Source organism: Vipera ursinii (assembly GCF_947247035.1).
Source record: "Vipera ursinii genome assembly, chromosome: 6".
Classification (NCBI taxonomy): Eukaryota; Metazoa; Chordata; class Lepidosauria; order Squamata; family Viperidae; genus Vipera; species Vipera ursinii.
In genome coordinates this window covers 52,143,810-52,169,086 of record NC_139515.1, presented here as the reverse complement: position 1 = coordinate 52,169,086, position 25,277 = coordinate 52,143,810, and the positions used below count along the sequence as shown (strand labels likewise).

At 40.6% G+C, this 25,277-nt stretch overlaps 1 protein-coding gene across 2 annotated transcripts in view; it reads left to right on the top strand.

Annotated features, from left to right (window-relative positions):
- Nucleotides 1–3,015: 3,015 nt before the first annotated feature.
- KITLG (KIT ligand) overlaps nucleotides 3,016–25,277 on the top strand; it is a 55,326-nt gene continuing 33,064 nt past the window's right edge. For both annotated transcript variants that reach the window (XM_083366383.1, XM_083366382.1), the window contains exon 1: nucleotides 3,016–3,498. In XM_083366383.1, coding sequence (XP_083222509.1) covers nucleotides 3,484–3,498 — 15 coding nt within the window. In that variant the 5' untranslated portion in view covers nucleotides 3,016–3,483. The remainder of the gene's footprint in view (nucleotides 3,499–25,277) is intronic.

Below are 25,277 nucleotides of genomic sequence, written 5' to 3'. Positions count from 1 at the left end.
CAATAAGTGAAGATAACATCTCTGCCCAGTAAGAATCATTACTGTTCTCCATACAGATGGAAAAGTAGTAAGAATGACTGACTAAACTACAAGGATTTATTTCACATGCCTGGAAGTTGATTTGTAAATTTCTGATTGAAAGCATTCAAGAGGTAATGCTGAACACAATTTTAAAAATGCAGTGCCACTGTATTCCAGGCAGGAATACACAGACCAGTTTTTTGCTCTTCCACAAACCCCCGAAAGGTTGAGTGTTAGAATATGCACCATGCTTATTGCTGCATATCCCATAAAGGCAAAGCCTCATGGGTATGTTTATAGGTGTCCCTGTTTACAAGTATATTAATTTCTATCCAAATTCATGTCATATTTTTGTGAAGATTTATTCTTTTTGAACCACTTTATATGTTCTCTAAGTCCTGAGCTGATGGAGGAAAGCATCTCATACAGCAGTGACAAAGGAAAAAAGTGTTGTCTTAAAAAAATAAATCTCCTGGTGCATTTTTCCAGGACTATTATGCTTTTATCAAGGAAGATTAAAAAAGGAGGCAAAAATGCAGCTACTTTAAAATGTGAAACTGCTATTGCAGTTAAGTTTAACAATCAAATTGTGTCTGATGAATGACAAAACATTCATCTAACATTCATTCATTTTATCTAATAAAGAAACATTAAGGAATCTTATCGGTATAAGAAACATCATTTGTGATTTTGAAATGAAGTGCTTCACTTCTGAAGCTTCACTGTGCTTCATTGCTGAATATCTCTCCATATAAGAAGAGAAGTTAGGGAGAAGTGTCAGAAAAAGAGGTCTTAGGAACAGAATCACCAATTTGGAACTGTGCTGATAACAGTTTTCAGTTTTATGATAATGCAGAATTTACATTCATGTTTTTTCCTGGTGACATGAGCGAATCACTGAAATAGAAGGGTCTATTTGTAATTGTCTGTTCCTGTACTAGATCCAGGGTGGTATAAAGTGGTGCATTGCATGGACATAACCTGAATGTGGGGAAAATTACAATTAACTACCATTAGCATCCACCTGACCTACCAGAACGGGAGGGCAGGGTATGTTACAGGTCCCCTCTATTGAGGAAGTCCATCTCCTGGGACCAAGAAGAAGGGCCTTCTCCATGTTGGTTCCCTCCCAGTAGAACATCATCCTGATAAAGATAAGGTTGATCCCCACCTTTTGAAAAGCCCTGAAGACATGATTTTGCCAATGCACCTAAGCCCCGCAGGGTGATACAGAGCTCATCAATTCATTTGTTTGCTTGTTGTCAGCAGGGGGACAGGGTTTAATAGGTTTTGTATCTGGAGTTTTACTTTGTAAGCTACTTAGAATCACTGTGAGTTGATCGACCATATAATTTTTTTCTTAATAAATAAAATAATATTTAAAGAAATATAGAGTCCTTGACTTATGACCATAAGGAAAGCTGCTTATCATGGTCATGATAGTCATGAATCATGTCACCTACATGACTGGCCCTATTTATGACCTTTTTTTTGCTTCTTTTAACTACTGAATGCCACAGTAGTTAAGCAAACCACTGGTTTGCCAAAGGCTGTAAGAAAATGCCACGTTTTGACAATACCATTATTGTAAGCACAGCATGTGACTGAGGGTCATTGTAAATGGCCATAAATGCTGGCCAGTTGTCAAGTGTCTTGACAGGTGGCCGCATAACTACTGGGGGGGGAGCTATTTGGAATGTTGCAGGTACTTTGAACATTTGTTAAGTGAATGGTCATAAGTCAAGAATTGCCTGTAGTCTCATGGGATATTCTTATATTCCCTCAGATGGCTCTATACTCTTTGGATATATGTTCCCTGGTGGAACAGCTCCATTCACAATGTGTCTCAGACAATTCCACTAGCATAGTCTTCAGTGGGATAAACAATCCATTTGGGTTATGAAACTTCTATCAGATCCTTAATTAGTAAAACAAGAATACAGCACTGAGCTGTTCCAAAAGGATCAAGAATGTTCCAAAAGGATCAAGAATATTGCAACAATTAAAAAAAAGCTTGCGAAGAACCCAAGACAATGGTAATGGAATTTGAAACCCATTCTACATTTATTTCCATAATAACATAATAACATAAAGTAAAATCTTCCTCAAGTCCATCTCAAGTGCTAATGGCTTCATGGAGCCTTCGCACATTTTGCTTTCTTGGATATTTTTCAATGTCCTAATACAGCCAACATACCTGAATCTCCCCCATCCACATAACTATGGACAACTCTGCTTAGTTTCCAAGATTAGCTAGATGCTACAATCTCTTGTGGCATTGTGGGCTTCCCCCCCACCTTTCTATAACCGTGACAGAACCGTGCTCTGATAACACTTTTTTTCTGGTGCGTCCTTGTGATGTTGGCTTTATCCCATCAACAGCCCCATGGTGACACACTTTAAGGCGTCCTTCACTATAAGGTAAAGGTAAAGGTTCCCCTGCACATGTGTGCTAGTCGTTTCCAACTCTAGGGGCCTGGTGCTCATCTCCGTTTGAAAGCCGAAGAGCCAGTGCTTGTCTGAGGACGTCTCTGTGGTCACGTGGCCGGCATGACTAAATGCCAAAGGCGCACAGAGCGCTGTTACCTTCCCACCGTAGTGGTCCCTATTTTTCTACTTGCATTTTTACATGCTTTCGAACTGCTAGGTTGGCAGAAGCTGGGACAAGTAACAGGCGCTCACTCTGTTACATGGCACTCAGGATATGACCCGCCAAACTGCCGACCTTCTGATCAACAAGCTCAGCGTCCTAACCCACTGAGCCACCGCGTTCCCTGTCCTTCACTATACCAGTGTTAAATTTGCATTTTCCCTTGGACAGCGTCCAAAGTTTGCCTTAAGTAAGGTGTGTAAAATGCTAGGAGGAAGGTCAGGTGACTCGAGCGACTGGGAACAGGGGAGGAAGAGGGTGGGGACAGCAAACAGCACGCGGCATAGTTTTCTGCCTACTCAGTGATGCGTGGATACCAGTTCAAAGCAGGCAGTGGAGAAAGGCTGGGACTCTTTCTTTCTTTCGCTTTCCCTGTCGGCGTTTATATACCGCAATTGTCTGTCTGGTCCTGCTTGATTTCGTTCTCCTCTTTCTCCGGGCTCCTCCAGCGCTCCACTTTCCCCGTCCCCTGACAAGAACTCACACAGAAGGCGTGTCCTCTCGGGGCGGTTGCTGCCGCTGCGGAAGGCAGCTTAAAGCTATAAAAGAAGTGATCGAGTGCCGGCTTGAGCAGCATTTCCCGCCTCTGCTTTCCTCCGAAGGACTCGGAGCCGGTGCCGAATAAAGCAGCTGGAGCGCCGCCCGCGGTGCTTGGGGGCGAAGAGAGGGCCAGTGCACGGCAAAGCCATAGAGGGCGCTAGGCAAGCCTCAATGCGTGGTCTAGCTGCCTTTGCAACATGCTGGAACTACAGATCAGCTAAAAGGAGTTTGCACACGACTGTTAGAGCTGGATTGCAGCGCTCTCTTTCCTTATGAAGAAGACACAAGTGAGTATCCAGTGAAGAAGTTTTACATCCTGGTAGGGACTTGGTGGTGCTCGTGATGGTGGTGGGGATGATACCCCATGATAAGTGGATAGACTTATACAAGGCGGGCAGGCGGACGGGATGTGCGCTCCGCGGGGAAGGATGAAGGCACCGAGTGTCCAGGCAAGTGGAAGTTTGGCGGAGAGAAAAGAGCGGGTTGCCTTCCATAAGAGCCGGGCGAGAGATCACCTTCTGCCTGGTGCGGGTTGCCTTATAGCAACGAGGCTGCCGAGTTTCTTGCAGAAGAGTCGCTAACTTTTCCTCTCCTCTTGCGCGTGGATTGGCGTGGCGAAGCGTGGCAAGCCTTCTTGAACCACCCTCACGCTTCTATTCCACGGGACGAGGCATCCTGGTAACGACGGCCCACTCTATGGCAGAGGGCAAAAGCATTCTTGAAGGCCATTGGGGCTGGTGATGGTTTGTCAAATCTCTCCTTTCCTTCCCTGTGAATACTTGGTCGTTTCCACCTGATAGGATTCTAAATAAGAAATAATTCTTTACAGATAGGATGAAACGTGCAAATATTAGATCAATAGGTAAATTTAAAATTGCTCAACACCAGACAGAACTAAGGGGTAGAACTATTGCTTCTTTTAATAATCATGCAAAGAGTGCATGTTTGGGGTACCCTTTCCCCTCTGCTTTTATCTATCGTTGACCCCTCCCCCCTTTTTTCATTCCATATCTAACCCGCTCCTTTCTCTACAATCTATTTTGTGCCATAATTTCTTTCCATAACAGGATTGGTTGTAGAGTAGAAGAGGAGTAGCAGTTGAAAGATGATTGCCCAGAATAACAAGGAATTGCTGACGAGAGTGAGCTAAATGTGTTTGGGACCCTAAAAGAATGTTTAACCGGTCTCCCTTGCAATAGATAGATGATAAATTGATACATAATAGATAGATGGAATCTCTGAGTGTTGTTGCCTTGCCAGTTTTAACACAGCAATGCCTTTTTCATCCCACCAATGTTTTCCTAGCTACTTTCTTTGGAATCTCCTGCTGTCTTGGCTCATAAGCCATTTTGGGTTCTTCCAGATATAAGGAATGAAATGAAGGGATTCAAGCAATGAGATCTAGGTGGGATCTCCTTGCTTGAATTCATTTGGTGTCATTCAAACAGAAACAATGAAATTAGATTGTTTAAATGGGAAAAGTTGTGAAACAGAAAGTTCCTATATTTGGGGATCAGTGAGGTGTACAGAAGTATTAATATATCTTTCTCATAATTTGAGATCTTGCTACATCTGGAATTTTAAGATGTGATAGCTCAGGTAGATTGAAGAACATCATACCAGAGTCCTGAGGGGGAAAATTGCTTGGTGTAGTCAATATATATTTCGTACAAATTATAGTGGTGGCAGTTGCTACTTAATTTTGCTTAGTTTGTGTATGCTAATGTCTGCTCAGAATGGAAAGTACCGAGCTGTACTTGGTATGATGGAAAGGGTTTCTTTAAAAGGCAAAAATGTTACTTAAAAAGGAAGGCGAATACAGTTCAATTTGCAAGTTGTTGTTTCACCCTACAGTTCCATTTTGCACATGTAAATATGACTTTGAAAGTTACCCACTGCAGAGCAGATTACTGAAGCTGGGATACTGATTTACCCTAAAAACTGATGCGGTAGTCTTTGGTGGGTTCAAGAATTCTTTTCTGTGGCTTATGAATCACCTTCTGACCTACCAGTTTTCTTCTAGTCAGAATTCAGAGATGTAATTAAACAGAGAACATTTTTTAGGAAAGAAAGAAAGGTAGATAGTTGCAGACAAATTTTTCTGATCTTTCTATATTGTGTTAGCTGATGGGGAAAAAGGTCAGGTCTCTGGTGGGGAAAAAGATCAGGTTTAATGCACTTTCAGAAGTTAAAATACAAGAAACCAAGATAATGGTTTATAACAGGATAACATTTCACATTTAAGACAAGTGGAAACAATCTTGTCAACAGTGTATTTCTCCTTGTTCTTTTCCTATGATGCACTGTGAAGAAGTTTTCTTGCGGATTTAGGTTGTCATCAGGTTCTCTGTATTGGACTATCTTGGGGCCTCTTCAGCCTTTGAGGGAAACAGCCACTGCTCCATGCTACCTTAGCCATTGTTTTGTACCTATCAATCTACTCTATTATTCAGACTTCTGTACTGCTGAAAGCTGGGGGTGGGGGTGGCAGGAATGGGGTGGGAAGCAAGTTGAATCTTCTTGTGTAGGAATTTTTCATTAGAGTTGGTATTAGATATTTAAATTCAGATTTTTCTTCTAGAAGTTTTGGTTTACTGCAAGTCCATCTATATTTCTGCTTAGTAGCATAAATTATGGCTATAGCAGCATGCATACTTACTATGTGTTAACTCTTAGATTTAATCATTAGCAATGCATTGGATGACCTGACAGAAAAATACTTACGTATGTAAATGTATTTTCAACTGGATATTTGATTGCAGTTAGAGATTATATAATTACCAACATTTAGAATTTGATTGTACCAATTCTCATTGGGATAATTGTGATGATGTAATCTTGTTGAAGGATTGTTCTGAGGAGGGGATTTGCACAGTTATATGCAACAGTAAATGAATACTAATATAAGAACCAAATCTGTGTAATTGTTGCACTAGAGAAGGATTTCAAAGTAATAATGACTATAAACATGCATTTAATTTTTTAAAAAAGCAACCCAATTGATAGACATTTTTTACTGTCACTTAAAGGCAATATTTCATAATATATGGGGAAAAGTACTTTTTAGAAGTGTGGGGTTGATGGCAACAAGTTTGGAGATCACCAGGCAGACTTAGAAATTTGACCTGCTGGCTAGACATGCAAACTTTAGGAGACCTTAGCAGTGGAAAAGAGCTAGAGGCAGAAAGAATACAGCTTTCTTTTGCTGAATGGGTACATTCATTGCCAGCAGTTATATGACCTTCAGGGCTTCTCTGGGAGGACAGTCCGAGTAGTACAGCATTTTTGCTGTTGGAAGAGACTTTTGGAAATAATGAAATAGATGGTGCACAAAATCCTGGGAGAAGCCAGCAATTTATGGAGGCATAATTGTATCCTATTCTCAAAACATATGTTGCAAGGGGCCAGTATCCATTTAGCTTAGACTTAGAGCCATTCAAAGTAGGCTTTTGTGGAGTAGATTAAATGAGGCTATTTTTTTGAAAAGAACTATGTCCCTATGCATAGGGACTGATAAGCCTATATAAATTCAATTCACAGGTTTATAAGCATAGCCCTCATTTGTTAGAAACAGCAAACACAACAATCTACTAATCAGTGTTGCTAAGAGAGTTTAGAAAATAAAATGAATACATACAAAGAAAGACACAGGTGAAGGACTGGTAAAAGTTGCTGTAGAAATCAAAAGGGCTAAATTGAAAATATAAAGAATTTTAGTTTGATTTTTGTCTGAAGCTGATGTTTGCATGCATACCCAATTTTTCAGTCATCCTTTTAAATTTCACAAACCATGGTTTACATGTTGATTACTGTAAGTCTTGTTAATAGCTTTATATCTGGATGTGTTTGCAGAACTCAGTTCAGATAGGTATTGTTGTTGCTATAAGTACTTAACTGTAGGACGTACAGCATAATAATACACATATAGAATTATTTGTTGTTTTATTTATATCTTACCTTTATTATTTTTAAAAACAGTTCAGGGCAATGAACATATCTTATACTCCTTTCTTCCTCCTGTTTTCCCTACAACAACAACCTTTTGATGTGAATTGGGCTGAGAGAAAGTGACTGGCCCAAGATCACCAGCTGGCTTTCATGACTAAGGCAGAATTAGAACTCATGGTCTCCCACTTTCTAACCACTAGACAAAACTGGCTCTCAGTATTGATGTATGCAAAGTGAAGTTTCCTTGGGACAAATGGATCTTAACTAGACTTTTGTAAGAGTTGGGGTTGAGGAAGGGATTCTGTGTAAATTGGCACTTCCCTTACATATTGCTTTGTTTCAAAACTGAAACTATTTCATGGACTGTATCTTTTATAACATTGACAGTAGTGTTAGTTTGGTATTTTTGGCACACTATTCTTAGTGTTTAAAACAAACATCAACCATTTTGGTTGCTGAAAGACTTGAGCTTCCTGTATTTACTAGCATGTAAATGATTCAGCTCTGTGATATGAACTTATACTTCTACAGTTTAAGTAGAGAAATTTGGTAGTTGAAGTTGAACAACCTGCTTCAGTAAAAATGAAGTTGAGATTTAAAAATGACACCCATTTCAAATAAAGCATATTGATTCACTTCACCTATCTTCAGTTGTGTTTTGTTGGGAAGCTCCATATTGCTAGTGGGTGTTCTGTAATTTGCAAAATGCCAAATCAGTAAATTTAAAGGCACCTAATGAGAGATGGAATAAAGGTTATATTAACAGGGAGTTTTATTCCCACACTTTTCTTCCTTGAACTCAAAGTATACTTTATTTAGTTAGTCTAATGAAACTAATAATAATCTATTTTAATATAGCATTTCCTGGGAATATTTATCCAAAAATCTTTGCATTGCCCACTTAAAGATTGTTAAGTGTAAATATTAATATTATTATGTTTAGATTAAAAAATGAAAATGAATCCAAGAGGGATGGTGATCAGCAGGACAATTGCCAGAATTGCAAAATGCCATGCATACAGTTATCACAGAGGAAAAAGTATGCAGGGACAGTAGATTTCAGCAACAACTGCTGTCTTTTGACAGATGCATGCTTCAGTACAAAGTACATAATATATAAACTATGAATGTGCAGACAGGGAAAATAGTTTAGCCAAGATACGGTACATTGCATATTAAAAGCATATTGAAATGTTCTGACAAACTCTTTTCTGAATTTGTCTGACATATTCAGAAAGGAGGATTAAGAAAGTAATAAATCTATTACTGTTTCTGCAAATTAAGCAGGTTTTTTTAAAAAAAGACTATCATATAAGATTTTCTGATCATCTGTTTTCTTAAACATATTGATTGCAATATTGGTAATAAAATGCCAAGTAGATAAATGTTTGTTCATTGTAATTTTCTAATGGTTTAGATTTTGTCATCTATTTGCCTCCCTGCCTATCTATCTATCTATCCATCCATCCATCCATCCATCCGTCCATCCATCCATCCATCCATCCATCCATCCATCCATCCATCCATATCTTCTGTCTGTCTGTCTGTCTGTATATGTATATGTATATCTGTCTGTCTGGCCATCCATCCATCCATCCATCCATCCATCCATCCATCCATATCTTCTATCTGTCTGTATATGTATATGTACATGTACATGTATATGTATATATATATGTCTGTCTGTCTATCTATCTATCTATCTATCTATCTATCTGTATATATCTATAGATATAGATATAATCTAGCTAGCTATCTCAGGTAAGAAAGTAAATACTTTATCAAAACCTTTCCTCACATTTTAACCTGGTAAGCTGCTTCTTGCAATGTAGATAATACTACAGCACCTCCTAAGAATTGTTCCTGCTGATCTTGTTTATGCTTTAAAAATCCCTGAATATCTCTTTTTAAGGGCTAGGGTATTAGGAATTATAAATTACATTATATATGTGAAAACAGCAATTTCTTATGGTGTAAAGGTTTGATTTTGAAGTATAGGGAAGGGAACTGAGTATAGTAAAGACATGGTCCAATTTCTCAAATAGAGTTCAAGAGAATTTAAAGAAAGCACAATAAGTAAACAAGGTTGAAATGAAAATAATTATAGAATTGTGTAAAATAAACATCTACCAAGAATATGGAAGGATTTCAGAATGCAAGCTTCCTTCTGTACCATTTCCCCCCCCAAGAGAGATCTTTAAGATCTGCTAATATGTTATTTTTGTCATGTCATTTGGTGTGTATCAGCAATAATTTAAGCATATTCATTATATTTGTATCCTTTTTCTTGAAGAATAGCAATTCTCTCCACAATAATTATGTTATACTCTACCAAAGATTATTTGGCATTAATTTGTTAATTTCATTGCATTATCTATCTATACTTCTGTTTGTTTTCTTTCAATGTAACACTTCCTTTTATTCCCATGTAGATCCCACTACTTTTTCTTTGCCTTCGGTTTAAATGTTTGCCCTCTGCATCTGGAGGGCTGTTCATGGAAAAACAGTGATATAAAAATAGCTAATATATGTTTCTAGTTAACTTAAATAACATGAAAGGGGGTAAGATGGCTGCACAGACCTCAAATTGCCAAATAATTGGAACTTGGAGGTCTCTGAACAATGAAGTTCTAGTTAGTCAACAATGAAATTCTAATTAACCATTGTAGAGTAAAATATTGTTCATTGCTCTGGACTGTTTATACTCACAATCTCATGCATGCATATTTTGATCCAAAGAGACATGATACATTCTCCTCCAGCAACACTCATATTTAGGGAGAAAGGAGGTTTCTCTTTCAGCCAAATTGTCTGACCTCTGTCCAAGCTTCAGAGGTAAGAGGTTATTGATCTCATCTTGTCCTTCTCAAAGGGACCTAATGTATGCTTACTGTTCTTCAGTGGCTCTGATAACCCTTTGCCACTCTCCTTGAATAAAGCAACTTTATAGAATTAATGTATTATAGGACTCATAAATCAAATTCTTGGCAACAGCCCAGAATGATTCGACATTGCCTTCTTCCACATAGCAGCATTACAATTTCCAGATAGTCTCCCATCCAAGCTTTAGTGACGTTGGGCCCTCTTAATCTTTCTGAGATTAGCAAAATGGCTGCATCTGAACTAATGCATAGGTCTATATTCCCATCTCCTTTTTTACTTATGGTTGTTACAGCGAAATATTATTTTATGATGATGATATTAAACTATCTAACTTTTATAACTGTAATTAATGTTGATGTTAAAATAACGACATTAATTAGTTTGCCTTACAAGTAATGTTACAGGCAGAAATATATTCTTACCCACAATTTAAAAATTCTTCTATATAAAGCTGTGATTTATATGTGGATGTATGTTTTTAATAGAATAAGGTTTAACACCCAGAAAATGGAGAACAAAGCAGTTCAATTAGATTGCCATAGCTTTCATTCATGAGCAACTAGGAGTAAAAGTTAATAATGTTGCAATCTTAACAAACAGCCATAAGGCAGCATAACTACTGACTATATGGTTTCTGCAGGCAGAATTGCATAAGCTCATATATAATCATGAACCACACTGAATAGCAGAGAGGGAGGAAGCTGCAAAATATTTCCTCTTCTTTAACCACAAGTTATGCAAACTAATTTAATTAAACCCATTTGCATTTCTATGCCAGAAATTTTTAATTTGCTTTTAACTTCAAAGTGCATAAGAGTAGAGATCAGTTAAGCAATGCTAACACTACATTTTCTTTTTCTTTTTGGTATTCTAAGTAAAATATTTCAGCTGGCGAACTGTGTGTTACCAGCTTATTGCATCAGAAGACCTCATAATAGAACTTTTTAATATTTAAATTACCAAATGTATCCTACTGACTGGACGGGGGCTCCCCTGGCCCACAGACAGGCCTACTCACATTAATGCTGGTTTTGTGGAGTGTAATAGGCTGCTGGCTAGGTTTTTGTTTGACTCTTTTAGGAGTTTGGACTTTTATTAGTGTTTGGGAGCTTTGATATTTGGAAACATCATGTGGCTGCATTGTGGCTGCAACAGAGATTGGTGCAGTGCAACAGGATTTGGGGTTACTGGTTTGATTAATTTTTAAGCTGCTCTGTTTATGATCTGACTTTGGGAGGAGTTGTGGAGGAGAAAATTGGGGAGAGCCAGATGATTATGGTTGTTCTTTTCCCCTGGGTGAGAGCTGGTGTGTGTGTGTGTGTGAGTGAGTGTAAGTGGCTCCCTGCCTGGTGGGTGAGAATGACCCCGGAGGATGGTGTTTGAAGGTTGTATGGATAGAGGGTGAGTATAGAGGAGATGAGAAGGTGTTTGATGTGACCTCTCTTATGTTGCAGTAAGGAAATGGTAGTGACTTCAAGATGCTGAGAATACATGTCATAGCACCTGTTGGGTTCACCTTATCCCTGGATGTTCCTTAGTTGAAGGGGGTTCCCCTTTCAGATTAGATATAAAAGAGTTTTGAGGATGGAGGATGGCATGACTGGTGAGGAAGGCAAGGTAGGGCAGTTTATTTGGTGGTGTCAGATAAATGTGGCACATGCCTTTGTGGGGAACACATCCTCAGTATTAAGTACTGGTCTCGTGTTCCAGCCCCTTGCACTCAACCCATTTCCCTAGTCAGGAAATCTGTGGATACTTGGATTTTATGCTGCTTCTTTTAAATGCCAGTTCAGCCTATAATAAGGCTTGCCTTAGTGCTGATCTGATCCTTGTGAAGAAGGCTGGGGTCCAGCTGGTGGGGTTAGCTGGGTCTAGCTGGTTATTGAGTGTGATGCCAACTTAGACTACAGAGACAGGAAGGGGTCTGGCTGTTGTCATCAGAGAATGTCTGTTGGCCTTCAGGGACATTGCTGCCCAAATGCCTGATTGTGAGACCCTTTTAAAAAGTTGGGCTTGAGTGATCAGGTGAGACTACAGTTGCTGTATGAGCCTCCCTACTACATACTAGCAGTTATCCTGCCTGAACTCCTGGTCCTCACTATGTAGCTGGTGTTGCAGTTCCCTGGGCTTATACCTGTAGTTTTGGGGAACTTTTCGATCTGTCATTCCAGGAGGGTGGGGGTGGAGATATCTGTCTGAGGGTCAGGTCATCCAGTGTTGAACTAGCTTGTCTAGACTCATATCCCTCTATAGGTTCCTCCTCCCAGTGACTGATGGGCCTAGATGAGCTTCATAAGGAACTGTAGATTATAATTGAAGTACTGGTGTGTAATTCTGCTGATTCCTAGTCACTTCTTGGAATAGAAATGTGACTGAGGCTTTGGACAGGATTATGCCCCTGTGACCTCTCCTGACCTGTGGACAGGCAAAGATGTCCACAGGTCAGGAGAGGTCACAGGGGAATAATGTTATATGGTGGAATTGAGAGGGATGAAACAGATTAAGAAATAACTAGGGTACCATTGGCAGAAGACAGAATGAACTCAACTGGACATGGGTAAGAGCTGGTATTATCGACTACTTCAAGGTGATCTGTGCAGCAAAGTGTAAATACTTATCCATGCTAATTGCATCTGCAGTTAATCACCCAGTTACCCTCTTTAAAGAAATTCATTTTCTTCTGGGGAAGGCATATATAGAGGTCTACCTGCTGGGGCATGCAGAGGCTGCCTAGTTTCTGGAAGACAAAGTTGCTTGAATTAATTTCCAATTAAATATCGATGCGGCTGCTGATCCAGTGGAAGTGTCTATTGCAGATTCTTGCCCATTTGTCTGGGAATGGTTTAACCCTATTGCTCTTGAGGAAGTGGACAGGACCTTAGAGAGTATGACTGCAACCATCTGTGTCTTACATCTGTGTCCCTCCTGGCTTGTAAAAGTTTCCTGGGAGGTGGCATGTGAGTGGATTCTGGCAGCGATTAATGCATCTGTGTGGGAGGGGGTTGTTCCCCAGCCTTTTATGAGGCTGTGGTCTCCCCTCTTCTTAAGAGACCATAGCTAGACTCCATCTTATTTGACAATTTTTGTCCTGTCTCCAACCTTCCCTTTTTAAGGAAGGTTCTGGAGAAAGTGGTTGTGTTGCAGCTCCAGATGTTCCTGTATGAAACAGAGTATTTGGACCCCTTTCAGTTGGCATTCAGGCCTGGATATTGCTTGGAAATGTCATTGGTTCTACTTTTTGTTGATCTCTGATGGGAGTGGGATGGGGGTAGTGTGTCTATCCTCACTCTACTTCACCCCTGGTGGTCTTCAACACCATTCATATTTTTCTGAAGTAGCTTCAGGGGTTGAGAATGGGAGGCACTGTGTTGTCTTAATTCACTTCCTTCCTTTAGCCATTCTCAGTCAGTGTTGATAGGAAGGGAAAAGTCTGACACTCCCCTTCTCCCGGGTTTGATACTTTCTCTGCTTCTGTTTAACATCTACATGAAACCGTTGAGTGAAATCATCATCATTGCCTGAGATGTCATCAGTATGCTGATGATACTGTGATGGAATATAGTAGGGAGATGAATTCCCAGGAAGGAGGAGGTGAATTCCAGATGATATTTATGAAAGAAAGTGGATGAAGACAGCCCCTCCCTACCCCATATATGTATGTACCCAAAGAGCAAGACCAATGAAAACTTGTTACTTTTAGAAGAAAGCAACAATCAAGAGCAAAGCCTCATCATCATTGCCTGAGATGTCATCAGTATGCTGATGATACTGTAATGGAATATAGTAGGGAGATGAATTCCCAGGAAGGAAGAGGTGAATTCCAGATTATATTTATGAAAGAAAGTGGATGAAGACAGCCCCTCCCTACCCCATATATGTATGTACCCAAAGAGCAAGACCAATGAAAACTTGTTACTTTTAGAAGAAAGCAACAATCAAGAGCAAAGCCTCGCCTATCTATCCTAGCAACTCCAATGAAGCCCCTCTAGAACTGAACAATCACTTTCATAGCCTTCCCCTGCAAGAAAATATGCAGATACCCACAAACCCACAAAAGAGCATTCAGCAATAGTTTCAAAAAAGGAGGCATAAGCCAGCATTCCTGCGACAGGATGAAAAGTATCCCAGACTTTCCTAAGGAAAAAAAGGTGAATATTGATGATAGGAGATTCAATTCTTAGAGGAACAGAAACTATAGTCTGCAGATCAGGCAGTCAATCTAGGGAGCAAAAATCAAAGATGTAACTGAGTACCTCACTGATTGCTACCCTTTTGTTTTCCTACATGTGAGGACCATTGGTACAACAATGAAACAATAACAAGATATTACAAACATCTAGGGAAGAATGTTAAAAGAATTAGGAGTACAAGTGGTGCTTTCATCTATACTTCCAACAAAAGTCCAGTGAAGGAGCAAAGGATTTTAGAAACCATTGGCTTAAACCGGTGTGAACAGAACTTCGACTTCCTAGACCATGGTCTGCATTACCTACATGAAGGGCTACTGGAAAGAGTTGCACTGCACCTCACAAGAACTGGAAAGAATATATGCAGAAAACAACTGGCTCATCTTATCAAAAGGGCTTTAAACTAAAATTAGGAGGAGGGGGTAATCTTCATGATCTTTAGAATTTAATTCCAAGGAAAAACCAATCACATAAGGAGGTAGGGAGTAAAGTGAAAGAAGAAATAAAAAAAGAAAAACATAAGGAAGTAGAAAGAAAAACATAAGGAAGTAGAAAGTAATGGAAAGGATGGAAATTACAGTTACAAAGTAGGAGATACAAGAAACATACGCAAGACCCATAAAGGACTCAAATGCCTATACATGAATGCTCAAAGTTTAGAGAACAAACAGGATGAAACTTGGTGGGATGAAACTCATGACTGGAATGAACAGATGGAAGGATACAAACTATTCAAAAAAAACCCCAACCCTAACAAAAGAGGAGGTGTAGTTGCATTGCATTATATATAAAAGATTGCTACATCTTTACAGAAATCCACAAAACCAAGGATAAAAACCTCCTAGAATCCAAATGGGCCAATATAAAAGAAAAAATAACATTGCTATAGGTATATACTACAGGCCAAGGAAAAGAAATAGATGAACTCTTTGCTAATCAATTAACAAATGTATGTAGGAAACATGCCACCGTAATAATGGGAGACTTTAACTACTCTGATATCAACTGGGAGACAAACTGTAGCAAGCGGAAGATTCCTAAACAACTTAGCTGACAACTTTGTCATCCGAAAGTTAGAGGAGGAAACTAGAGGAAAAGCTATACTGGACCTAATTCTTACTGATTGAGAAAAATAATAAAGAGAGTTGAAGTTGCCGGAACCTTGGGCGAGAGTGACCATGTCATATTGGAATTCAATATAATGCAAATACAAGCAATAGATACAGTCTTAAACTTTAAAAGAGCTGATTTTAACAAACCGCCGAGTCCTTCGGGAGAAGGGTGGTATAGAAATTCAAATAAATAAATAAATAAATAAATAAATAAATAAATAAATAAATAAATAAATAAATAAATAAATAAATAAATAAACTCAGAGAGAGTCTAAGAAAAATTCCATGGATAAAAAATCCTAAAGGTGAGATTGATTGGTTGAATGATCCAAGGACACAGGTATAGGAACAGAATGTGAATACCCACCAAATACCCACCAAAAAGGCACCAAACTTAGAACTGTTACCAAAACAACTAATTTGAACTTTATTGGACACTAGCAAGATGACCAAGGAGGGAGGGACAAGGAGGCCCAAGGAGAAGGGGAAAATATCACCTTTGCACAGGAATCTTCAAATCTGGCTTGTCCTACACTGTAACCGCTTGGCTTAATAAAAGTATGCCTTTCACTACAAATGGATTGAAATGGACCTGTACCAGGTCCAAGCTGGGACAGGTATGACAGGTTCTGTTTTAGGGGTTTTTGGTCCACAGAGGGTTACCTAGTTTGGCCCTGGATGGGGTTGCATTGCTCCAGATGGACTTGCAACTCCTGCTGAAGGAGCAGGTGGCACTTGTGACCGGGAAGGCCTTTGTGCAACTGTGGTGGTGAATCAGCTACACCCTTTCCAGAACCAAAAAAGCTCCTCACAGTCATCTATGCCCTAGTCATCTCTCACCTTGACTACTGCAATGTGCTTATAAATGGGACTGCCATTGAAAGGTATCTAGAAATTTCATTTGGTTCAACATGTGGCAGCCTACATGGTTTTGTGCAGATCTAGCTTGGCACATGTGTCAACTCACTTGCGGGAACTGCATTGGTTGCCAATTTGCTTCTGGGTCCAATTCAAGGTTTTGGTTGCCATCGTTAAGGTCCTACATGACTTGGTGCCAGATTAGTTGAAGGATTGTTTTTTTCCCAATTATATCTATCCAATCCACCAGAGTGGGGAGGTACGGTATGTTATGGGACCTCTCTATTAATGAGGCCCATCTAGTGGGACCAATAAGGGCCTTTTCCATTGCTCCCTCCCTGTGGAACATCATCCCCACAGAGATAAGATTGCCCTCCACCTTGACACTCTTTTGAAAAGCCCTGAAGACATGGTTTTGCTAGTTGGCCTGGGGACCCCAGACTGATACAGACCCCATCAAGTGGTTTGTTTGAGTGCTGTCACTCAGTGGGGGAAGGGTTTATTAGGGTTTTGTATGTAGGGTTTTACTTCTATAAGATAATTGGAGTCTCCATGAGTAAGTTGGGCAGTCATATAAATTTTCTTAATAAAAATAAATAAATCTACTGCTGTAGTTTTAGACTCAATAAGTTTATTTTAAATTAAACGTAGTTATACACATTAATAAAGGAAGAATGCTAGCTTGATTTTAGTTCATCCTTCTGCCCTTTCCTTCATCTCCAAGGAGAGCCACAAGAAGTGATAATTTTGTATTGTGCGCAGCTGCTGAATTGCAGTCTTTCCCTATAATTTTACTGACTACTGTATATGTTGCCTACTGTTACTTCTCTGATTTGACTTTACTCCTGGTGATTTCAAGGACACACATCGGTTTTATTTATTTTTGTGTTGAACATATCAACTGTCTCAACACATTGTCTCTAAAAATATTAAAGTGCATGTGTGTGTCTCTCTCTCTCTCGGTTTGTCTCTCTGTGTGTAGTATATATGTGTGCTTCAGGAGCAAAAGACCAGGGCTACACTTCAAGTTCTAATTAAACTGATTTACTATTCTTGGCTATGTACAACAATCTAGTCAACTAACAGTTCTCTGTGTGGCTGCCACTTCTGGAAGTCCATTCTGGGCCTGGGCAACAAAAAATTAGCTACCGGTTCTGCCGAAGTGGTGCGAACTAGTTGAATCCCACCACTGGTTAGCACTATTTTGTCAGTAGATAAGTTTAATGGAATTCAAGAGGGGTTGCACTTGTGATAATATAGAAACTCTAGACTAGGGGTGTCAAACTGCCGGCTCGCGTCACCAGGAAACCACGCCCACCCCATTGCCGGCAGTGGCGAGCAAGCTGCGAGTTTGACATGTCTGCTCTAGTCTAGACTGATTCCTTTTTTGACTCCTCCCCCAGGCCTTGCCACTCTTTATCTCTCTCTCACACACACACCAAAAACCAAAGAATAAAATCTCAATATCAAACTGAGATCACAAGTTGCTCTTCTCCAAAGGCTCATTTTAAGAGTTTTCCTAAATGACAGCAAAGCCAGGTCCTGTGGATTTTGAAGGGAGCATGTATTATCTCACAGCACACAGGCAGCCTCAGAAAAGTGACATTTCCAAGAACTTATAAGATAATATAATTTTAACAATGGAATCTGGAGTATGCTATACTGGATTTAATAGGACTATCAAAATAACTGGAAAGAGATAAACTTACACAAAACCGTGCTCTGAGCCTAAAGAGATCTTATGGATGACAATCACCCCTTGAATTTCATCCCACAGGTGGCTGGCAACCAGTACATATCAAATTGAATTAGAGAGCACACATAATCAGTTGTACTATTGTTGCGGTGGTTGTCCCTTTTGAAAAGTCTTCAAGATTAGCCCATATAAAGTGAACTATAATAGTCCAACTCTGTGATAACTAAAGCAGGAGTGACTGTAAGTAGTGTATATATATTGTAGTTAAAAATTTGTTTGCCCATGTGGCAATCTGGAAACCCTATTTGGCTGCTTAAAATGTGTATTTCACAACCTAGTGCCCTTTGGAAACCTTGGGTTACAACTCTCATTCCCACACCCTGATTGTCAATATTGTTTAAGTATAATGGGAGTTCTGATCCAATATTTCTGAAAGACACCATGTTGGGGGAAATCCTTGAGATTGTTTCTCATTATTCTATGGCATGTGCCTTCTATGTACAGTAAGAGAGATTCCAGACTATGCTAAGTACTTTGGAGGGTTATGTCAGGTGGAGGCAATCAGATCCACACTTGAAGAGGAGTTCAATTAGCTACTTTATTACTTATGCCTATTTCACAGGAATCTTTCCAGACTGGCAGTTTGCACCTGGGCCTGACTAGATAAGGTTCAATGGCATTGGGGTGGTGGTGGTGGAAGGTGTTAGACCTTGCCCTCTTGTGCCCTCTTGTGTTAGTCTTTCAGACTAACTCCCGACTTGACTCCTTCCACCACTCAACCAGTCTCTTTCTGATAGGTTAGTTTAAAATATTTTGGATTAAAATGCAATACCCTCAGATAAACGTTTTCACTTTTTAGATGTCTCAAAATTGTTGCTACAGTTTTTCTCTCTTACACCTGTTGGGTTTTCAAGGACATTTACCAAATATCAATTATTTTAAGACATCATGTTCATTTTAAATGAACCTTATCTGTTCATTTTAAAGTATTTACTTCCTTAGGACACATTCAGAGAGATGAAACTAGTTGTCCCTTGTTCTTGAATTTCTTTCCTGTGTTCCACCAGCAAAGTCAGCCTTTGTTAAACTCTGTATCTATAACTTCTTGCTCTAAGAATACCTTATATTCCAATTCCAGTTATCCAAATTAAGATCCACTTTAATTCTTATACCCAGAGCTCCTATACTTTTTAAAGAATAATTTTATTAGGAATTTTAATTAGAATAGTATAAACTAATATAAAATAACTTTAGAGAAGAGAATTAAAAAAATAATATAATAAAAAGTGCAATAAAAGATAAAAAGAAATTAGAAAAAGAATATAAAGAAAAAGAGGAAGAGATTTATAAAGAAGTGACTTCCAATTGTGGTTCCAAATGTCTTAGATAGCTTTAGAACAGGGCTTTTCAACCTTTTCACCCATTGTACCACTTTTAGGATATGGCAAAATCTGAGTACCACCTGTCGTCTAGCAAGGTGTCTTCTGGGTGGTTGCAGTAGGTTTTGGTCACTTCACATGACCCTGGGACACTGTGACCATCATAAATATGAATCATTTGCCAAGCATCTGAATGTAAATCACAAGACCTTGGAGATGCTGCAATATTCCAGCTTATGGGCGCTTCTTCTGGGCTCAGAAGCACCAGGATCAGCACCGAGCTCTAGCTGTAGCCTGGCACTGATCCTGGCACTTCGGCTGAGCCCTGACAGCCCCGAAGAAATGCTGATCCTGGCACTTTCATTGAGTCCTGACAGCCCTGCAGCTCCAGCCGTCTCTCGCTCAGGCTTGTCCGGTGCTGCCACCAGTTCAGCTCATTCCCCTCCCCTGCTACCACTTTTCTAGGATGGTTGCATACCACCTGCTAGTTGCCAATGTACCACAGGTGGTACCCATACCACTGGTTGAAAAGCCCTGGCTTTAGAATACTTAATAGTGATTAAAAAAGTGAAGTTTGTGAAATTAGTGTCCTTTAAAAGTTTTCACTGAGTTTCTACAGCAGGACTGATCCTGGCTCGGCTGTGGCTTGGGGGGGTATGTTTTTCAGTGCCATTGTAACTTTGAACAATAACTAAGCAAACTGCTGTAAGTCGAGGACTACTTGTACTTCATCACTTTTTTCCTTTTTTTTTGGTCATCAAGTTTTTGACACCTTGCTAGGCGACTGGTGGTACTCGGATGTTGCCATATCCTAAAAGTGGTACAGAAACGTTCTTAGAAATAAAAATGATACTGAAAGCTTGCACTTTGGTTTGTAGCTTTCAAACTTTCGTTTTGTATAACTAAAATATTTTTTAAATATAAAAAATCAGGTAGAACAAGAAGCCTGACTGTTTCCACAGAAAGTGTCACTATACATTTTGATGCTTATGGGGACTAAGTTTGGGATCCAGACTCTATACTAGGGCTTTTCAACCAGTGGTACGCGTACCACTGGTGGTACATGAGCACCTGGCATCGCCTTCCTCCCCCCTGCCTCCCCCTGCCTCCTCCCCCCCACACACACTCTGCTCCTTCCCAGCTCACTTGCTGCCAGAAAACATGCTGCTTGGCAGTGGCCTGCAGGAGCACTATAGAGGGTGCACGCAGGCACAGAGCAAGGCCCCGCCCTCCCCAGGGACTTGTTGTGCAGCAACCAAATTGACTTCTGATCAGCGCTTCTTCGGGACACACATGGTACCTGTAAGGCAATCGGCCTTCTCCTCCCCTATTGCCCACCAGCCCCAGGAGAGCCCCACGCGAGCGCCTCGCCGGCCACCGAACTTGCCTTTCAAGCAGGAGTGGCCTTGTCCTGCTTGCTCTTGGCCACCTCCACCGGTGCCATTCTAGCATGGAGAGGGTGAGGCCGGTCCCCGTTTGGCCCGCCACCCCCAGGAGAGCCCTGCGTGAGCGCCTTGCCGGCTGCTGAACCCTGTCTTTCGAGCAGGAGTGGCTGTCAAGCCCCGAGCTTGACAATCAACCAAGGGGGGGGGGGAAATCCATGCAGCAACCTGGCTACCTGGCCTGCCACCTGCTCGTTGCTCTGCCGATCAGCTGGGAGGCTGAGACTCCGGATTTGAGCCGTGGACCAGAAGAGAACACCACTGATCAGCTGGGAGGCTGGGACTCTGGATCTGAGGCTGCCAGCCAGCTGGAAGTCCTAGTGGGTGGCCCTGATGCCGCCAAACAGCCGGGAGTGTCGGCAACCTTCTCTCACGGCTGCCAGTCAGCTGGGAGCCCGGGGCTTCACAGCTGCTCCTGCTTAAAAGCTCACTTAGCAAGCAGCCTCTTTTCCGCAAGCAAGTGAGCCGGGCAGAAGCCCAGGATCAGCTGAGTCGCGCTCAGAAATTGCGCTCAGAAACTCTGATCCCGGGCTCCTGCCTGGCTCACTTGCTTGTGGAAAATAAGCTGCTTGCTAAGTGAGCTGGGCAGGAGCCCAGGATCAGCGTTTCTGAGCGCAACTTCTCAGCGTGACTCAGCTGATCCTGGACTCCTTCCCAGCTCATTTAGCAAGTAGCCTCTTTTCCGCAAGCAAGTGAGTCGGGCAGAAGCCCGGGATCAGCTGAGTTGCACTCAGAAATCACGCTCAGAAATGCTGATCCTGGGCTGCTACCCAGTTCATTTAGCAAGCAGCCTCTTTTCCGCAAGCAAGTGAGCTGGGCAGGAGCCCAGATGACACCAGCACTTGCAGCTTTTCCACAGCACAAACCCGAGGGCTGCTTCATTCCCACTCAGCCCGAGCATCGCTTGGGAAAGACTCTGCGAGACGTCCCTTTGCAGCGGGTTTCCCCTTCTGTTATATATCGGAGGTTTGAAAGGCAAGCTGATCCCAGGGTGTAAAAGTAGAATCCAAACGGTGAGAGTGTCGCAGCTCTCCGACTCTCTGCTTCAGGCTAAAACTGTCTCAAAATTGGGTCCAGAGATTACTTCGCCCGAAGGAAGGGTGACTTGGTGGCAATGCGGGTTTGTTTCCTTTGGAGGAGGGAGAAAAGTGTCTCTCTCTTCCTTCAGGCGGGTGCAAATGTAACTTAAGAACGGTAGCAATGTGGCCAGAAATGGGTATCTCTTGACAGCGCTGGGGAGAGCTATGGGAAGAACGATGTACACGGTGAGGATTGGGGAACTGGCTCAAACGCTGGGCTCTGGTAGGGGAAAAATGACTGGGAGAAGTAGCTGGTTCGTAATGTACGTGCCTGAAAACAGGAGGTGAACAGGTGACATCCCCACCCTGCCTGTGTGCACGTGCAGAGGCTGAGGCGCATGCGCTCTCCTCTGCCTTTGTGCGTGCACAGGCAGGGCCATGATGTCAGTGGTTTTACTTTGCCCGGCCACTCTGTGTGGATGAGAATGCGCCGCTACCTGCCAAAACCAGGCTGGGATCTGGGTGGCATAGCACAGGACAATGGGAGAGAGGGAAGGAAGGAAGGAAGGAAGGAAGGAAGGAAGGAAGGAAGGAAGGAAGGAAGGAAGGAAGGAAGGGAGGGAGGGAGGGAGGGAGGGACAATGGGAGAGAGGGAAGGCACCCATCCCAGTCCCAGTCCCACTCCCCTCCACCAGAGACCCACGGATCCCCCCCCACAGGCATTCCACAATCTGAGTGATGACCTGGCCATTGATCACATGACCGTGGGACACTGAATGTTGTAAGTATGAATCAGTTGCCAAGCATCCAAATATAAATCACATGACCCTAGGGATGCTGCAACAGTCATAAGTGTGAAAAATGGTCATAATTCACTTTTCAGTGCCATTGTAACTTCGAACAGTCACTAAGCGAATTGTTGTAAGTCGAGGACTACTTGTACTTTATCATATTTTTTTGGGTCAGGTTTTTGACACCTTGCTGGGTGACTGGTGGTACTCGGATATTGCCTTATCCTAAAAGTAGTACAATGGGTGAAAAGGTTGAAAAGCCCTGCTCTATACTATCCTTGCATCAGATTAACATTCTGCTGGTAAAGAATCTGCAAACCGAGGTTCAGATTGTACAGGATATTAATATTAATCTCGGGGTTTTTTTCACATGAATTGTTAATCTGTCCACTAGAACAAGATTATAATTTTTCTGTTGGCATATAATCCCATATAGCTCTCTGCCCAGAGACTCCAAGTCATTTCTTTTTCAAGTGTTGATAAATTATGCTACAGAATGGTTTTGCTTCTTTATTATAATTTAAAGTGATATTAGTGTGGGAGGACTAAGGAGTGTGACATTTCTATTCTCTTAGCCAACTGGACCCTTTCAACTGAAAATTCTGCATCAGTTCTGAAATGGCATTATAGGATCATAGAATTGGTAATTATCACAAAGGTCATCTAGTCCAATTCCATGCTCAATGCAGGATCCACTAAGCACTCTGATAAATAACCACCCAACTTTTGTTTGAAGGCCTCTAGAGGAGAACTCACCCACATCATGTACTACTGGACATCAGCTGATACATTCAGGAAATTTCTCCCAATGTCTATCCTGACCTTCATCTTCCTTCTAGTCCTGTACTCTGGGGCAGCAGAGAACAAGTCTTTTTTCTCTTCTGTGTGACAGTTTGTTACCATACTTCCCCTTAGTCATCTTTTCTGTAGGCTAAAAATATGCAAATTCTTTAACCCGCTTTTACTTCCATATTATTTGGCTTGGTTGTGCTATCAGATATTTGAAAGAGGAAAAAATAACTTTGCAGCTCCCAGGTGAAATAAGTAGGGATGAAATTGACAGGTTTCTTATAGTTTTTCCTTCTGTGTGGCAGGAAGAAGCTGTCTTATTTCTAACCACAAAGATACTAAAATAACAGAATGGGCACCATAGTTTGCCTTGTAAACTTGAACCTTTCATCCTGATATCACATGCTAATGTATAACAGGTAGCGTTTGTGTTGCAGTGTTGTGGTGTAAGTTTCCCCCCCCCCCCACTTGTCATCTGGCTTTTACCGATCAAAGTGTCTTTAATTTGCAAATTTTCTATAATATATTCAGAAACATGTTTAAAACATAAATATTAAATAATAATGCTGGTGGCAGGTACTTTATTAAAAACAGAAGGTCTGGATGATACTTTTATATGTGAAGCTGACATGTATTTCTAATGAAATATAGATTGTCCTTGTTTAATGACCACTTATTCAGCAGCCATTCAAAGTTTTCATTTTTACATTATTACCCAACTCATACTTCTGTTTAAGAATTGTTAGTAAGATTTTAAGATTTCTTACTAATTAAGCAAATTAACATTTCGGTTTGCAAGATTACATGGTTTATATCAGAAGGTTGCTGAAGTTAAGCAATCCAATTTAGAAATATTTTCTACACCAAACAGAAAGGAAAGGAGAGAGATGAAATGTATGTAATTTGAATGCTTAAATATATGAAAGGATAATTAATCATTTTATGTACTTATTGATAATATTTCTCCACCCATTTGGTCATCCAGTGCTCCATTGTTAGATTTTGGACAGAATCTGAATTATTTTATGGGAAGAGAGACCAACTAACTTCAACCACAGAGAATAGGATTGCCAACCGGAGAATAAAAATAACAAAGGAAATAATAACCTTCTTCCCCCAGGTAGGGACTGAAGAGTATGAATAATTAATTGTGTCTCTTGCACAAGAAGAATACATGGAAGCTTATATTGTTACCATCAGAAGATTTGTAGTAGGATGGGAAAGAATCATAATAGCTTTACTTGATAGTTCTTTATAGGCTCCTATTTTGCACAAAATAATTGCCAACATTACTCATTAAGTAGATAAAACTTGGTTGTAATCTGTGGACTATTGACTCAGTCAAGTTTGCAGCGTGACATCAAATAAATAATTATTTGAATCCGCTAGAATTCTTTCTTTCATAACCAAGGTAAATAATGGGTGGCATACATGCACATTCAGTACAGTTACCTATATTATTATGGTTTGTTGTACAATCATCCAGAAGTTTATACTGGATTTGGCACTTTTGTTCACCTATCAAGTCCTTCCCAAGAATCTGGCTTAGGCAGATGTTGTTTCATGATGTTAAAAGTAGAATGGAAACTATAAAGTCACTGTTTACAATTTTCTCTTGATAATTTTGACAGTGCTATTGGTATTCAAGTGGTGCTCCGGATGTTTAAAGATTGCACCCAAGGCATCTATTACTATTGGTACTACTTTTGCTTTCCTTTCCCACAGTCATTCTATTTGCAGATTTTTGAATTTTGTGATTTTTTTTTCCAATTCTTTCTCTTCTCTTTGGCTATCTCCTCAGGTACCATAACATTCAGACATTTTTGCATTTCTTATCAATAATAGCTAGTTTGGGGTTTTGTGGGGTAGATGCTTGTCTGTTAATTGTAAAGCATCAGAGCAATTTTTACAGAACTAAAAGCCCTGAATAGGAAGACCATAAAAATAATTGCATCCCAGTTA